The 17,627-nt window shown below is 40.6% G+C and overlaps 2 protein-coding genes across 22 annotated transcripts in view; one reads left to right on the forward strand and one right to left on the reverse strand.

The window, feature by feature from the left end:
- The window catches only part of rap1gapb (RAP1 GTPase activating protein b), a 208,969-nt gene extending 191,834 nt beyond the window's left edge, over window positions 1-17,135 (forward strand). For 8 of the 17 annotated variants that reach the window (XM_057846156.1, XM_057846161.1, XM_057846170.1 and 5 more), the window contains 6 exons: window positions 2,467-2,583; window positions 2,663-2,792; window positions 8,590-8,671; window positions 8,742-8,815; window positions 8,886-8,938; window positions 12,946-17,134. In XM_057846156.1, the coding sequence (XP_057702139.1) occupies window positions 2,467-2,583; window positions 2,663-2,792; window positions 8,590-8,671; window positions 8,742-8,815; window positions 8,886-8,894 (412 nt within the window). In that variant the 3' untranslated portion in view covers window positions 8,895-8,938; window positions 12,946-17,134. Of the gene's footprint in view, window positions 1-2,466; window positions 2,584-2,662; window positions 2,793-8,589; window positions 8,672-8,741; window positions 8,816-8,885; window positions 8,939-12,945 lie in introns of all 17 variants that reach the window. The other 9 variants (XM_057846171.1, XM_057846172.1, XM_057846167.1 and 6 more) reach the window with 2 other exon arrangements.
- The window catches only part of padi2 (peptidyl arginine deiminase, type II), a 56,924-nt gene continuing 55,097 nt past the window's right edge, over window positions 15,801-17,627 (reverse strand). For all 5 annotated transcript variants that reach the window (XM_057846175.1, XM_057846177.1, XM_057846174.1 and 2 more), the window contains one exon: window positions 15,801-16,928. In XM_057846175.1, coding sequence (XP_057702158.1) covers window positions 16,695-16,928 — 234 coding nt within the window. In that variant the 3' untranslated portion in view covers window positions 15,801-16,694. The remainder of the gene's footprint in view (window positions 16,929-17,627) is intronic.

Consider the following 17,627-nt stretch of genomic DNA (forward strand, 5'->3'; position numbering starts at 1 on the left):
AATATTAATTAAAAATGAATGAAAACTAAATACTATTGAATATGTCATTATTATCATTTTAAAAATGTAAGTGACGGGTAAAAATAGATTATGACCGGATTTTTATGACACTGTCAGTCAAAATGACAGACAACGAAAAAGTCTAGCGCAACCTCTGGTTTTACCTATAGATAGCGCTAAAAGGCAGCGTACAATGAGTAGAGAGAATTTTGACAGCCTTTGGAGCCAATTTTTATGTGGATAAGGTAGCAGTTGATCATTTTCTTAACACCCTATGTTCTTTCCCAACGCAGAGAAGATATATCAATTGGTGCCCGTGCGCACAGTCATGGTTGCACTTCCCATCATGCATTTGGGCAGAGGTTAAATGGCTGCAGTATAATTTACTGAAAGCTCAACAAATACAATAGATGGCAATATTTTGTCACTATATACAAAGCCACATTTATCCTTTAAGAATTACAAGTCTTTCTATCCGTGGATCCCTCTCACAGAAAGAATGTTAATAATGTAAATGCTATCTTGAGGATTTATTGTCATAATAAACAAATACAGTACTTATGTACTGTATGTTGAATGTATATATTCGTCCGAGTTTTATTCATTTTTTTCTTTATGCATTGCCAAAATGTACATATATGATCGGGAAAAATTATCGGGAATGATTGGAATTGAATCGGGAGCAAAAAAAAAAAAAAAAAAGCAATCGGATCGGGAAATATTGGGATCGTCAGATACTCAAACTAAAACGATCGGGATCGGGAGCAAAAAAACACGATCGGAACAACCCTAAAAAATATATATAAATCTGTCATGCCATGAGTTGAGTTTTGTTAGGATTCTGCCGTAGTGTTTCTTGTCCATGTGATTATCCATTGATTTCACCTGTTTTGGCCTGCTCCTTGTGTCTTGACCAATCCGCTGCCTCTTGTATCAACTACTTGTGTCTCTTAGTCTTGTTAATCCACGTCTGTATTTAAGTTCCCCATGTGCCTTTTGTTTGGACTATTTTTGTTAACTATTTTTAAAGCATTTTGAATTCCCACACACCCTGCCTTGCGTTTTTGCATTTTTTCCGTGCGATTGGGTCCACCTCGTCCCAGGCAACCTGACAGAATGATGCAACCACTTGTGGACCCAGCGGGAAAAATCATCGGCGGGCACCCCGGCGGCCGTCAGTCCAACCTTACCAAACCTGGCGACCACTGCACGTTTTTATGGACTCCGATTTTTCTGACTTCGAGGAGGATCATAATTTATATCATCTCATGTATTCAGACACAGATTCTGACCGTGACTTTGATTTTTTCAATCTTTTTTACCCTCGCAGTTTTTATCAGGTTCCCCTCATTCCACTTCCCCTTTCCAGCCTTTTTCCGCTGACCCTTACCTGGGGTCCCGGTTGGCCATCTACCCAAGACCTCGACATGCTGGCCTCCTAGGACGCCCAGGTAAGGGCCGTATCCCCTACTCGCCTGCTGCAACTTTCCCATGTCAAGAGCCACCTGTTCTGCCCAAAACCTCCGTCTATAAGTCTCAACGTGCTCGTCCACGCGGATGGCACGGGCTTGTCACGGCTTCCCAGGTTCCCACGCCGCCTCCTCGACCTCAAGTGCCTATGCTGCCTCTTCAGCCTAAAGTGCCCGCGCCGTCTCCTCGCAGTCAAGTGCTCGCGCCAGTTCCCCCGGCGACGCTTCAGTTCCTATTACTGCTCTTTGCCTCGACGACGTCGCTCCTGTTCCCGCTCTTTGCCTTGACGACATTGCTCCTGTTCCCGCACTTCGCCTCGAGGACTTCGCTGCTGTTCCCGACCCTCGCCTCGACGAGGTCGCTCTTGTTCCCGAGCATCGCCTCGACGACGTTGCTCCTGTTCCCGAGTCTCATCTCGACGACGTCGCTCCGGAGCCTCGCCCAAGTCTTCTGCCACGGCTGAGTGGCGCGGACCTCCGTGCCAGCCGACCTCGCCTCTTGCCACGGCTGGGCGGCGCGGACCGCCGCACCAGCCGACCTTGTCTTCTACCATGAGCTCGTCTCCTGCCATAACCTCGTCTTCTGCCGTGACCTCATCCTGGGCCCCCATCGACCCATTATGTCGCCCCACCTCTGGCTCCCCGGACGCCCGACTGACCCGTTCGGCTACCCCATGTCTGGCATCCCGAACGCCCGACCGACCCGTTCGGTCGCCCCACGTCTGGTCTCCCAGACGCCCGCCCGACAGACCCGTTCGGCTACCCCACGTCTGGCGTCCCGGACGCCCATCCGACTGACCCGTTTGGTTGCCCCACGTCTGGTGTCCCGGACGCCCGCCTGATAGGCTTGTTGGTTCTCCTTGAATGGGCTAGGCTGGCAGCGAATGACCAAAGGATTGGACAGCTAGCGCTGTTATTGGGAGTCAATGCACTGAGTGCCACACACGAGTGACACTAGTAATGTCTAATGCTAAAAATTTACGTTGTCGCCCCGCAGCCGAGACGTGTCACCGTGCAACCAAAGGACATCCGACAGCGCCCTTGTCTCCCAGGAAAATAGATCGGACAACTCGTCCAATCACAGCTCTCCTGAGTTTGCCCCTGCCAAGAACAGGTAGCTCTTCATCTGAACTAAGAACAAAAGTAGCCATGTGGGATTCTTATGAGCAATCAAAGTGACGTAGGGCATGTAGCTTGGTCATGTGTTGCAGGGCGCCGTCTATCCCGGAAGCTCAGGATCTTTCCCGTTCCTCATCCAATGCCAGCAGCTTCGCCAGCGTAGTGGAGGACCACGAAGCCGACGATGAGTACGACACTGGGCGGGTGAGTGCTATGTACATTCGCTAGATGCAACATTAGGTACACCCAAGGTTTGGGAAACGAATGAAACGGGGATAAAATTTCAGGTCAGTTTTTTGTTTTATATTGTTATGATTTCCAACAGTTCTGTTGATAAACTGATGAAATAAAAGATGGAAGTGAATGAATGTTAAACAGTTAAACAGTATGTTTGTTATTGAATTTTATTTGTGGTAAATACAGTAAATTAATTTCAATTACCGGTACCAGTAATTAACCAACTATTTACAAAAATCTGAAATTTACTGAATGGAAACGTTTTTGTGTTTTTTTTTTGTTAATGTTTTTCTTGCTTTTTGTTTTTATTTCATTATTAATGATCAATCAAATGATTCAATGGAATGAACAAATACATATTAGTTTACTTAAATTGACACATTTCATAGGAGCGGCAGAATTATTGCGAAAAACAAAATAATTTTACAGTTAAATAATGTTCATTTTCAGACATTATTTATGATTAAATTGAGAAGTTACTAATTATATAATAAAATATTAATTTGGATTTGTAAAAGATTGTACAACTGTTTAATTTAGTAATAATTTTCTAATTTTTCCTCATAGAATAACTTCATTTGCAAATTTTTTGATAAATGAATTATAAATAAATGACTTGTATGTTTGTATACTTATATTTGTATATTTATATATGTATATTTGAATTTAATAAAATATATATCCAGTATATATACACAGTATATGTATATTCACAGTATACTGTAAATATACAGTGAGGAGCAGAAGTATTTGCACCGCTTCTGATTTTGCAAGTTCACCCACTTAGAAAATAGGTTGAGGTCTGAAATTTCAATCATAGATGCATTTCCACTTAGAGACATAATCTAAAAAAAAGGAGAAAATCCGGAACTCACATTGTATGATTTTTTTCAATAATTTATTTGTAATTTACTGGGGTAAGTATTTGTACCCCTGAGAAAATCTATGCTAATACTTGTATCTACTGCAGAAGCCTTTGTTTGCAATTACAGAGGTCAGACGCTTTTGTGTAGTTCTTCACCAGGTTTTCACATATGGAAACAGGGATTTTGGCCCGTTCCTCCACACAAATCTTCTTTGAGAAACACGAAGTTTCAGCTCCATCCAAAGATTTTTTATTGGATTGAGATCTGGAGACTGGCAAGGCCACTCCAGAACCTTGATATTCTTTTTACGCAGCCACGCCTTGGTCAGCTTGGCCTTGTACTTCAGATCATTGTCATGTTGGAAGATCCAGCCACGACTCATCTTCAAGTCTCTGACTGAGGGAAGGAGGTTGTGCCTCAAAATCTGACGATACATTTCACCATTCATCCTCTGCTTTATACAGTACAGTCATCATGTCCCCTTTTCCGAAAAGCAGCCCCAAAGCATGAGGTTTCCACCCCCATACTTCACAGTGGGGATGGTGTTCTTGGGATTTCATCCTTATTTTTCCTCCACTCACGACTAGTAAAGTTTGCACCAAAAAGTTCTACTTTGGTTTCATCTGACCACATGACTTTCCCCCATGGATCATTCAGATGGTCCCTGGCAAACTTCAGATGGGCCTTTACATGTACTGTACATGCCGTTACATGTATTTTAAACCATTGCATTGTAGTGTTATACTGACAGTAGCCTTTGAAACTGTGCATCCAACTCTCTTCAGGTCATTGACTTTTCTCACCATGAGTGATTCCCCACAACGAGAGATTTTACATGGAGCCCCAGTCCGAGGTAGATTATCAGTCATGTTTAGCCTTTTCCATTTTCTAATAATATCTGCAACTGTTGATTTATTCTCACCAAGCTGCTTTCCAATTGTCCCATAGCCTTTTCCAGCTTTGTGGAGCTATAGCTCAACAATTTTTTCTCTGGTGTCTTTAGAAAACTATCTGGTCTTACCCATGGTAGCAGTTGGACTATGACTGACTGTGGGGTACACAGGTGACAGTTTTGAGCTCAAACGGGTGGTGGGTGGGTGGTTACTCATGGGGTAAAAGTGGAATTTTTAAAGGTAGATTGACAACTCTTTGAGTGTCATAATTATTGCTTATTCTCAGGGGTACAAATACTTATGAACCCCAGTAAATTACAAATAGTTTTTTTTTTTAATCATACAATGTGATTTTTGGATTTTTTTTAGATTATTTGATAATTCAATCATATGCCAATTAGGTATATGTAAGTATATTTTGGGCATCTTACGTTGTCACAGATATTTTCTTTTTTCTTTATTTTCCTTTCAGCCATGACAAATCCAAACAAACATACAGCATTCATATGTGTTTACATTTAATTAAACCCGAAAAGAAAAGGGCAGACGGAAGAAGCCGAAGCTTATTGAATCCCACCCCCAGTATACCATAGGACGCAGAAATTATCGAATAACAATTTTTGACATTTCAGATTGTGTAGTGATTACAAGATTGTTGTCCCCCCCCCTTCCTCTTGATTGTTCATTTTCCCAATAGTCCTTGTCGATCGCGGCGATGTGCTCATTATGTTGATTAAATCCAATAGATTACTTCATAATTCAGAGGTTAGTTCATTCAGTTGATTCGATCCAGAAGATAGGGAATAGCTGAGGACCGATGGCAGGCCATGTCCGCCACCCCCTTTTGTCGATTTAATCCTCGTCGCGGTTTTCATTCCTTGCTGCATTCCCACGAACATTCATCTCCAGGTTTCACAGCTCCGCAGTAATTTTCATTGCCATTCTGGTTGTGGCAGTGTTGGATGCCGCTAGGTCATTCTTCACCTATAATATGTCATCACAGGCCTTGTTGAGGCTTGCGTGCACTCCGGCGATAGCACTGGCCGCTGTACTGGACAATTCCACTGATCTCTTTTGGCTGTCCAGCATGAATCAAGTAGGCTCCAAGCCCCTGCAGAAGAATGGCAGCCAGCAGCACAACAAAAAGATACACATCCTCGATGGCTTCAACTTTGAGTGTGGTCAGACACAGCGGCTGCCATTTTCCCCAGCTATCCTACATATATCCAGACTTGAAAGTAGAGCTGAAACGAATACTCGAGCAACTCGAGTTTAAAAACTGATCCAAGTAATTTCATTCACCTCAAGGAATCGTTTAATTTTGCAAGCTCTAAGCATCACGTTTTGCCAGGACTACTTTTAATGCGGGACAACGCGCTGACGTCACGTGCGTAGAGGAAGAAGCAATAATAATTAAGAAAAAAAAAACCTTACTGCAGCCGACACCCGCTACAAACTACGCCGACGTTGCTAAAAACTACGCCCGCATGATGCTAGTGTGGTAGCAAGTAGTGTCTGATGCGTCTCATAGATATCGCATGCATTTAGGACTAGATGCGAAATGACAGACTTGGCCGCGTCTGGGCAGCACCCAAAACAAACTAAACAGCTGCCATCTTTAAGCAGTAGACTTCTCAGCGCTAATAAATCTAACGTTACTGTCACTCGCTCACGTAACGTTAGCCCTTTGGAGGGCAAGGTTTCTATTGATAATGACCACTGTCGATGCGTGGCTGACGTGTCTTACACACAGGCTTTATTTAATCTGTAAAAACACAGCGCTGTATAGTGATGAGGGTGTAAAATTAAAGCATCATAAAGCTAACTTTCAGTTTTAGCTCAGTAGTCATTGCTGAATAAAACACTAAGTAGCACTGGTCCCTAATGTGCCCCAATATAGCAGGTATCATACATTTATTTTGAACACTGCAAAAACTCAAAATCCTATCAGGACTTGCAGTTTAGACTAACTTAAAACTTAACTAGACCTTAAGCTTGCCACAAATGGAAATTCAATTGAAACACGTGGGAAAAACACATAGCTTTCAAGTGATGTGTGTTATCAAGCGTAATTACATTTTTAGGTAAGCAATATATATATATATATATATATATTTTTTTTATAAGATCTAGAAGTTTTTTGAGTGAAAGCAGTGACTTTTTTTTCTAGTCACATCTGAGATGCAATTGTTGGCTGTTTTTAACAATGTACATTGAAAATAAAGACATTGATTGACTGAAAATGGTTCAATATTGGATTAAACGTCTTTTTTTCTCATGGATATTTATAATTGCTCTTTACCTAAAAAAATGTTTTATCCGATTACTCGATTAATCAATAGAATTTTCAGTCGATTACTCGATTACTAAAATATTCGATAGCTGCAGCCCTACTTGAAAGTGTTTCCCGGGGAGGCGCGTTGTCCAGGTTCAGATCGCATTGCAGAGAAGATCTTGTCCAGGGCACTCAGTGACCAATTGACCAGTTACATGTCTTTACAGAACAGGGCCAACCCAGGCCATTTGGGGGCCCTAAGCAAAATAATGCAAAGGGGCCCATATTTTTGGCCCACCATTTCGTCACAGTGTACTGTGAAACCCATACATGCAATCAAACCGATACGTCCATATTTTGTATATTAATTAGATTTTGTTGCACTGCATACTTCAAACTTCTCACCCCAAATGATTGTCAGTACTTACAGTAGATAGCGCCAAACCTTTTTCTAAAAGAGGAAAGAAAGAAGTTAAGGAAGAACTTTTATTTTTTTAAGCTTGTAATCGTCTCAAAACTCACAAAAGTCAAATAAAGCAAACTGTAGTAAACAAAATAGAATACAAATTAAACAATTGCCAGATTGGGGGCCCCCTAGTGGTCAGGGGCCCTAAGCAGCTGCATAGTCTGCGTATTGGCTGGGCCGGCCCTGTTACAGAATGTCACAATACTACTATTAAAAGTCAACTGTCTGTACACTTACAGAGCCAAATGATTATCTGTCCTTGTGATGTCTGGTTGAGTTCTGTTTGCATTAGCTTTGAGTTATTTTTAATTGTTTAATAAAATTTGTTTATACCTCCTCTTAAAAACAGCCAATGATTTTACTGACAACTAGAGGAGGACTCTAGGACAGCAGACTTCCACCAAAGCAGCCAAATTCAAAGCATTGCCATATTTTGACCATATGCCACCAGCTGCCATTTATATTTATATCCTTACTTTTCCCCTCACGTTTTTCAAAAATTTGAGTTGATCTGTTCTCAAGTTATAGAGAAATTTCTTTTGTGACCTCTAACCTCATTACCAGATTAAATCATCTCTTCCGTTTAATATTGTGTGTGTGGCCTTTACCATTGTTGGTATGGTTTTACTTTCATTTACCATGTTGGTATGAAATTGTTTTTGGTTTGGGTGTTATCTGTGGTAACTTCATCACAAGGTTGTTACAAAAATGTGTATGTGCAAAACTGTTTGGACTGATTTTCTGGTGGCCTACATTTTTGGAAGGAAGTAGCAAGAATTTTTTGTTCTTAATTAGATAAGAATAGGGGTGGGATTAAATAAATTTTCTTCTTCCCACTCCTTATCAGGCATGTAGTTGATGTTACAATGTTACTTAGCTTTGCTGCTCTTTTTGTTACTTGATTATATGAGCTGTATACATTTGTTGTCTTGACAAGGAATAATGGCCTGAAATAAACTAATGAAAAAAATATATATAGCACACATATCCTGCAAATTTTGTGATAATCCCTTCATTCAATCTTGTTATCTTGAAGACAAATACAGGTTAACTGACAGACAGTTATATATATGGAAGCGGATACATAACATCCGTCTTCCAGAGATTTTACCTACTGGTGGAGGTAATAATAGCGCAATCGGATACATGACACCTACACAAACACTGACAAATACTGCAAGACTCTTGATAATGTTAGTGCTGTTTATGTGCCATACTTTTCCCTCTTATCTACTTCCACTTAGATTTCTCTTCTTCCATGCAGGAAAGTGCGTCGGCCACAACGCCACACAAGAGAGATTCGCTAGACGATGGGTCACTTAGTATGAGTCATGCTGGCTTCACATGTGTGTACACTATAGTATGTTATATACTGTACATAAACTGCAGTATTCAAGTTTCCTTGTTCATTTTCAGCGTCACGACCCGAGTCGAAAGCCGCTGACGGCCGTTCCAGGTCGGAGCGCCCGCCACTGGAACACAAGTCCTCGGTATAAAGGCAGCTACCATCTTTTCTCAAATATTAACTATACAAGCTGATATTTACCTGTTGTCACGCAGAACTGTTAGCCACACGCCTCCGACTGACTCGCTGCATCCACGTCCATCATCAGGTTTGATGTCGTTTTGTCTTTTTCTGTTTTATTTTTAGAGAAGTGTGCATCATGTAAGTTTTACTTCTCCGTGACTCACTCGGTTGGATAACATTTCTTTGTAAGTGTCCTGTAGGATTGATGGTATTTTTGACAGTGGTGGTGCTAAGAGATTTCTTTCCTTTATTAGATTTCTTTCCGTCTGAAATGATTTTGGATCAACTTGAAAGCAAAAGGACCACTGTATATCTGAAATGTTTTATTTTTACAGTCTCACTAACTTGATTAGATCATCAAAAAAATATAACCCAGATAAATAGGGTTGGGCATCGTTTGAATTTGAATGATTGCGATTCCACGTGTCGATTCCGGTTCCAAACCATTCTCGATTCCAATTCTTTTATCAAGCAGGGTAAAAAAGATTGCATAGTTTATATTAATATCTTAACTTTTCCATTATTTTTTAAATTATATGAACTTTCAATTAACTTGACTATGAATTTCTCACAGGGGTATTTTTAACTTGAGTATAAATATCAGTCTTTGAACTTGAATATGATGAATTTTCTTTCCACAGGAGTGCACTTTCAAGATGTTCAGTTCTCAAAAAATCACAGAGAAAATATTTTCACACATGCTTTTGCCTATGTTTTAGAGCACGGTTCCCCAACCTTTTTTGCACCACGGACCGGTGTTCTGACAAATTTTGCAACCCATCAAAAATTGCAACGATGCGGTTCTGCGCATGCGCGTAACGTTAAACATAGCCGCAAAATGCGCAAATGCAGCGATTCCAAAGTAAACATTACAAACTTTCTTGAAAGAAAGGAATTTTAACTTATGTTTGATCATGGAAGGACTTGTAGAAAAGTTCTCCTCAGAAACATCCTGCTATGTAAGCTGCACACAACAACTTCACACCGCTCTCACCATTAACGACTTCGCCTTGTCGTTAAACATTCATTAAGAAGCCCGCTTCACAAAGATACGATGTTGGAAATTGTAGGAAGGTTTTCAATGCTCTTGTAGCGATGTCAGGATATTCCAGAATGACTTTAATCCAGAACCTCGGTAGAGTTGTTGTCTCAAATGTACGTTTAATAAGGTCGCCGTCAGTTGCGATCTCTAGACGTTGATCTTACTGTTGCACAGACATGCTCGAATCACTTGGTTTATTCACAAATGGGTCACGAATCCACTCCTTCGCAGTTCATGGGTCTTCGAGGTTTTAGGCTCGTCAGGTGCCCTTTCGCCATAAAAATATCTCCAAAGACGTCTGTTTTCCAGTCATCTTCGCTCGTGTGAGGGCTTATTATTTCCGGGAACAAATGTGCTGCGCCCACGGCCTAGCAATACGTTATTATCGAGGACAAGCACACATAGATATATACACAAGATGTACTGCTAGCAGTCCAATCAATGGATTTCTATGACATTCTAATCTATCCTGTAGTATTATAACTAGAGTAGACAGGGATATTGGTGTGTTAAGCAGAGGCACAGGATTAATTCTGCCAGAATGCGGTCGTTATTAAATTATTATTCCTGTGCGGCCCGGTAGCAAATGCGCCACGGACCGTTACCGGTCCGCGGCCCGGCAGATGGGGACCCCTGTTTTAGAGTGTCTTATGCTGCAGGCATGTTTACATGTTATTAAACTTCCACTAATGGGCTAACCTGGTGCAGAATATCAAACAAACAAAAAAACAACTTGTAAAACCCAGTCCAGATTAGCAGTAGATACAGTATAAAATCAGCAACAGTTTTTGTTGAGGAAAATGATCATATCTGCATTCTCAGGCAGTAAGTGTGAGCATTCTGGACAGATAATGTCTCCTGCAGTGGAGAACACACGTTCACTGGGTGTAGATGAATCTTGAACACATAACAGCTGGTGGCTGGTGCTCACAGCAGAGGAGATAAATGAATGTCACGTATCACTAGTGAAGCACGTGAAAAAAAAAAAGATGCATGTTGATACAACAGTGTATTAGGGCCAAATTTTAAAAAGGACTACGAGATTACTCATACTATTGCTACGAGAATGTCTGTATAAACATTAGTACTGTACTGATAAACATTAGACTTTCATATTTTTTTAGATTCATTACACACAACTGAAGTAGTTCAAGCCTTTTATTGTTTTAATATTGATGATTATGGCAAAAAAGTCAAGAAAAAACAAAAATCCCCATCTCAAAAAATTAGCATATTTCATCCGACCAATACAAAAAAGTGTTTTTTAATTAAAAAAAAAGTCAACCTTCAATTAATTATATCAGCTATGCACTCAATACTTGGTCGGGAATCCTTTTGCAGAAATGACTGCTTCAATGCGGCATGGCATGGAGGCAATCAGCCTGTGGCACTGCTGAGGTGTTACGGAGGCCCAGGATGCTTCGATAGCGGCCTTAAGCTCATCCACAGTGTTGGGTCTGGTGTCTCTCAACTTCCTATTCACAATATCCCATAGATTCTCTATGGGGTTCAGGTCAGGAGAGTTGGCAGGCCAATTGAGCACAGTAATGCCATGGCCATATGAAAGTCAAATGTTCATCAGTACATTATAGAAAATAACGAACGTAATCATAAAATGCAAATTTTTTGAGAAGGACTAGTATTATGTAGGGGTAAGGGAGCTGTAAGCCACTACACACTTAACATCCATGTACCTTAGCTTGGAGCTACGACGAAGCCTTAATATAAATTAGGGCTGTCGAAATTATCGCGTTAACGGGCGTTAATTAATTTTTTAAATTAATCACGTCAAAATATTTGACGCAATTAACGCAGATGCCCCGCTCAGACAGATTTAAATGACAGTACAGTGAAACGCTCACTTGTTGTGTTTTATGGAGTTATGCCGCCCTCTGCTGGCGCTTGGGGAGCGACTGATTTTATAGGCTTCAGCACCCATGAGCATTGTGTAAGTAATTATTGACATCAACAATGGCGGGCTACTAGGTTATTTTTTGACTGAAAATTTACAAATTTTATTAAAACGAAAACATTAAGAGGGGTTTTAATATAACATTTCTATAACTTGTACTAACATTTTTCTTTTAAGAACTACAAGTGTTTCTATCCATGGATCGCTTTAACAGAATGTCAATAATGTTAATGCCATCTTGTTGATTTGTTATAATAAACAAATACAGTCCTTATGTATATGAATGTATATATCCATCTTGTATCCTATCTTTCCATTCCAACAATAATTTACAGAAAAATATGGCATATTTTATAGATGGTTTGAATTGCGATTAATTGCGATTAATTTTTAAGCTGTAATTAACTCGATTAAAATTTTTAATCGTTTGACAGCCCTAGTATAAATCCTTCCATTGATTATAATTTGATGATCTTATAATACTGTTCATTTTAACAGAAGCGACAACGCACTAGGTATAGCATGTAGCTGTTTATATAGCTACATTCACCCGACGTAATAATACGACTTATTCTTGTACTTTTCCATCCGTCCATCCATCATCTACCCCTAAATCCGGGGTCGGGTCGCGGAGGCAGAAGAAGACACATAATTTATCGTTTTACTTACTTGGTTCTGACTGGTTAGAGGTCCGGCGCAGCACGTGAAATACGCGGCACTCAGCTATGCACTACTCGGCACTTGTATTCCATGAAGCCGGAGGTGTTTAATCACAGCTACCTTTGCATGATATAGCCGTGTCGCAAATGTTGCACTGAGCCGACTGGTCATTTTTCATTGTGAACTTTTGAGCGCTGCTGCACAGTGACTACGATTGAAATCAAGTTGCAATGCACGAACACACACTTCATGTGGCTTCTTCTTCTTCGTTGTGTTCGGCAGCTATTTTTTCCCGTCGACGGTCAGGGCATCGAAACATCAAAATAAAAGAAATTCGAACGGTTCCGGGAGAACCGAAGTGTTAGCCCTAGATCCCATCGATGCTCGATGCCCAACCCTACAAGTAAACATAAAAAACATAACTTTAATGGTAATTTATTCAGAGGAAAACCATTCAAAGCGTTAATTTCTTTGGCAGATTTTCTTTGTGAAGGCATCACACGTCGTTGCCTCCTCGACCGACCGGGGTGGACACGAGGTCCGTTGAACTTTCCTGAAAGTGTTCCGCTCGGATCTGCTGGCCGTCCCAACAAGATGTCAACTCAAGCTCGGAGGACATAACGTCAGGTCGTCGTTGTTTCTGCTCCCAAAAAATCTTGGGAGGCTGCGCCACTGTGTATCAGTGAGCAATTTCATCCTGGTTTTCAAGATTGAGCATTTTGGACTGAGAGAAACTGAAAGACGGTAATTTTTTAATGGACTACTTTGTTTGTTGGCCTATAGAGCAGCGGTTTGACTCGTTTTACATACATTGAGGAATCAACAGCATTCATTACGTTGGCTTCCTTCGGGAATGAAAGACATCACAAGCATTTAATAAAACTCAACACGTCCATAAAAAGGTACACAATTTTATTTATGTAGACAAAAAAAGTCATTTTTAAATCGAGTACCTTGACCAGCAACAAAGCATTTTCAACTGTTTGTGTTTGTTGTGTGAGTGCTACTGTGCATGGTGTCCGCCTGCTTGACAAAAAACAAATTCCTCTGGTAACACGTTAGTTGTGATTCCTGTTTTATTCAGTTCCGTGTGCATTGTACAGTACGATTTGTTTTTTTTTACTCCTAGTGTCAAATGTTTGCGACATAGGGTGCTTATAGCTGGATATTTGAGCATTTATTGACATCCTTCTAGTACACTCTTTGTTTTCACGAATAAGTCAACACTCTAATTGAACAGTCGTAACTTACACTAAAATGACATTTCTGTATGGTAGCAGAATGATTAAGCTACGATATACAGTGAGGCAAATAAGTAGTCAACCATCAATTGTGCAAGTTGTCCTACTTTAAAAGATTAGAGAGGCCTGTAATTGTCAACATGGGTAAACCTCAACCATGAGAGACAGAATGTGGAAAAAAAACAGAAAATTCACATTGTTTGATTTTTAAAGAATTTATTTCCAAATTAGGGGCAGTTTACATGGCGACACAAAGACGCAATGACTGAGTTGCGGACTCGCCTCGCGTGGATATGGTGTCAGCAAAGACGAAAAATTCCGAATCCTGCCTCCAAAGTGGAAGAATCCGATTGCGGGGGGTTGAGGGGGGCTTCCTCGGCATGCATATCAAAGGCTCCTGCGGCGCGAGACCGCACTGTCAACGTCAGCACTCGTACACGTCACATTGAGCGTGCGCAGTGGTGCTACTAAACATTAAAAACGGCAAATATGGCGGAATGTCGGCTTTAATTTACTGTTTTAATAATATTTTTATATTAAATATGTTGAACGTTTCAATTTTTGTGACTTTTTGAACAAAAGAAAAATGACATTGCTTCGAGTGGGTGGGGATATTTTTTTCCGGGCTGAGGGAGCTTGGTGGGGTCAAAGTACATCATTCTCTGGTGCCCAGTAAATCTGCATTGCCCCCTAGGGCCTGGCATGAATACTACATCGTTTTCATGCGGAATCGCGACATTGTTCAAATGGAGACACAAATGCAAATTTGAAATTTGTCGTATTCTCGGAGAGTCACCATGTAAACGGCCCCTTAGAGTGGAAAATAAGTATTTGGTCACCTGCAGTACAAACAAGCAAGATTTCTGGCTGTCAAGAGGTCTAACTTCTTCTAACGAGGTCTAACGAGGCTCAACTCGTTACCTGTATTAATGGCACCTGTTTTAACTCATTATCGGTATAAAAGACACCTGTCCACAATCTCAGTCAGTCACATTCCAAACTCCTCTATGGCCAAAACCAAAGAGCTGTCGAAGGAAAAATTGTAGACCTGCTCCAGGTTGGGAAGACGGAATCTGCAATAGGTAAAACGCTTGGTGTCAAGAAATCAACTGTGGGAGCAATTATTAGAAAATGGAAGACATACACGACCACTGATAATCTCCCTCGATCTGGGGCTCCATGCAAGATCTCACCCCGTGGCGTCAAAATGATAACAAGAACGGTGAGCAAAAATCCCAGAACCACACGGGGGGACCTAGTGAAAGACCTACAGAGAGCTGGGACCACAGTAACAAAGGCTACTATTAGTAACACAATGCGCCGCCAGAGACTCAAATCCTGCACTGCCAGACGTGTCCCCCTGCTGAAGAAAGTACACGTCCAGGACCGTCTGCGGTTCGCTAGAGAGCATTTGGATGATCCAGAAGAGGACTGGGAGAATGTATTATGGTCAGATGAAACCAAAATAGAACTTTTTGGTAGAAACACAGGTTCTCGTGTTTAGAGGAGAAAGAATACTGAATTGCATCCGAAGAACACCATACCCACTGTGAAGCATGGGCGTGGAAACATCATGCTTTGGAGCTGTTTTTCTGCAAAGGGACCAGGACCTGTGTAAAGGAAAGAATGAATGGGGCCATGTATCGAGAGATTTTGAGTGAAAATCTCCTTCCATCAGCAAGGGCATTGAAGATGAGACGTGGCTGGGTCTTTCAGCATGACAATGATCCCAAACACAGAGCCAGGGCAACAAAGGAGTGGCTTCGTAAGAAGCATTTCAAGGTCCTGGAGTGGCCTAGCCAGCCTCCAGATCTCAACCCCACAGAAAATCTGTGGAGGGAGTTAAAAGTCCGTGTTGCCCAACGACAGCCCCAAAACATCACTGCTCTAGAGGAGATCTGCATGGAGGAATGGGCCAAAATACCAGAAACAGTCTGTGAAAAGCTTGTGAAGAGTTACAGAAAACGTTTGGCCTCCGTTATTGCCAACAAAAGGGTACATAACAAAGTATTGAGATGAACTTTTGGTATTGATCAAATACTTATTTTATACCATGATTTGCAAATAAATTCTTTAAAATCAAACAATGTGATTTTCTGTTTTTTTTTTTTTTTTTCCACATAGTAACATAGTTCCACTAGTAACATAGTTTCAGTAGACACCCTTGTTCTACTAGTGATCTGTGAACCATTCCATCGAAAGCAGTCTTTTGGTTCAAAAATGGTAAAATTAAAAATTTTGGCTGTCCTTATTCTGCTAAACTGTAAAGACTTTTTAAATATGATTAGAACTGATCTGTAAGTGAATGTTTCTGAGGTAAGCGTACGTTTTGCTTTAGATCAAATATAAGCATTTCAACTAGAGAGCGTCTTCTATTTTTTACAATGTGCGAAGCATATGCTTTCTCTGGAAATTTAAGTCACTAGTTGTCCTAGTTAAGTGTAACTTTGTCATTTTATTTGTTGGTGAAAATCTCAGTAGTGGGAGGCAGTGAAAAATTGAGTGTTCTATTAGGATGCAAATAAATGCACAAATGCCTTTCTATAGGAAATCCTCAGTTTGGTTTTTGTCAAGTATTTTTTTGGAACTACACTGTGACTCATGTTGAGGTTGCCTTTACAGACGATTGTGTCGCGCTCGTTTTCCCAGAGGTTCCTGAATGTAACACGCAAGGCACGTGATTAGTTCATTCATACTTTGGAATTTGACTTGATGTTGAAGCTGCCCGTTTGAACCGTAGATGGCTTGCGCCTCCTTGTGGCACAACAATAATAGCACATCCATGCGTCTGGTCTGTGCTTTCAACAGTTCAAAAAGTGCGCAGTTTTTAAATGATTGTATTTTTGTTTTCGTCAGCTTGTTAAAAAGAGACTAGCTTGTAAATATAGTTTTGCTTTGCATCCTCAGTGTAAATAAAGACAGATGTTTAATGACGTTTAAGAAAGTGATGTTTCCCAGTCCCAAGCAGCTCATTTGTTTGATCAATTCACATGTCTAATTCCCACCACTTGAAGTTAAACGCTTCTCTGCGTACATTGGAGCCACAGTGGACCTCACCCAGGAGCTGGTGGTAAGAGGCAAAATCGTCGATAAAGGTGCAGTTGAGTCCCAGACCCCCCATTAGGGAGCACATCTCCGCCTCCAGGGCACAGCGGCCGTTCACCTTGGGGCCGAATGGTTTGGGGATGCCCAGGTTTTGCCCCAGCACAATCATGTTCACCTGTAAGCAAAAGGAATGCTTGTGAGGAACACAGCACTGGAATGTTTGCTTGTTTTTTCTTAATTCGTGTAACTTTAAATGTCAAAAAATAATGGAAAACATAAAACTTTATGGACTAACCAAACTTTTCATGATATTACCGTATTTTTCGGACTATAAGTCGCAGTTTTTTTTTCATAGTTTGGCTGGGGGTGCGACTTATACTCTGAAACGACTTATGTGTGAAATTATTAACCCATAATTATATCATTTTACATGTTATTTTGCTGTTTTGGAGTGACACTGATGGTTTGGTAAATTTGTTAGCATGTTCTTTATGCTATAGTTATCTGAATAACTTTTAATAGCTATGTTACGTTAACATACCAGCCACATTCGCATTTCGTTGTTCATGCGTCATGTAACATTATCGTACTGTACACTTATTCAGCATAGTATATTTTTATGTTAAATTGCCTTTCAAGATGACATATCTGTTCTATGTGTTGGATTTTATCAAGTACATTTCCCCTAAAAATGCGGCTTAAACTCCGGTGCGACTTATATATGCTTTTTTCCTCTTCGTTGGGCATTTAATGGCTGGTGCGACTTATACTCAGGTGCAACTCAGGTACCTAAAAAATTGAAAATTTTAAGGTATAACATAAAACCACAAAAATATGTGAAACCTACAACATAATGTTAAACTTTTCAGAATAT

This window comes from Corythoichthys intestinalis, chromosome 9 (genome assembly GCF_030265065.1).
Source record: "Corythoichthys intestinalis isolate RoL2023-P3 chromosome 9, ASM3026506v1, whole genome shotgun sequence".
NCBI classification, from domain to species: Eukaryota; Metazoa; Chordata; class Actinopteri; order Syngnathiformes; family Syngnathidae; genus Corythoichthys; species Corythoichthys intestinalis.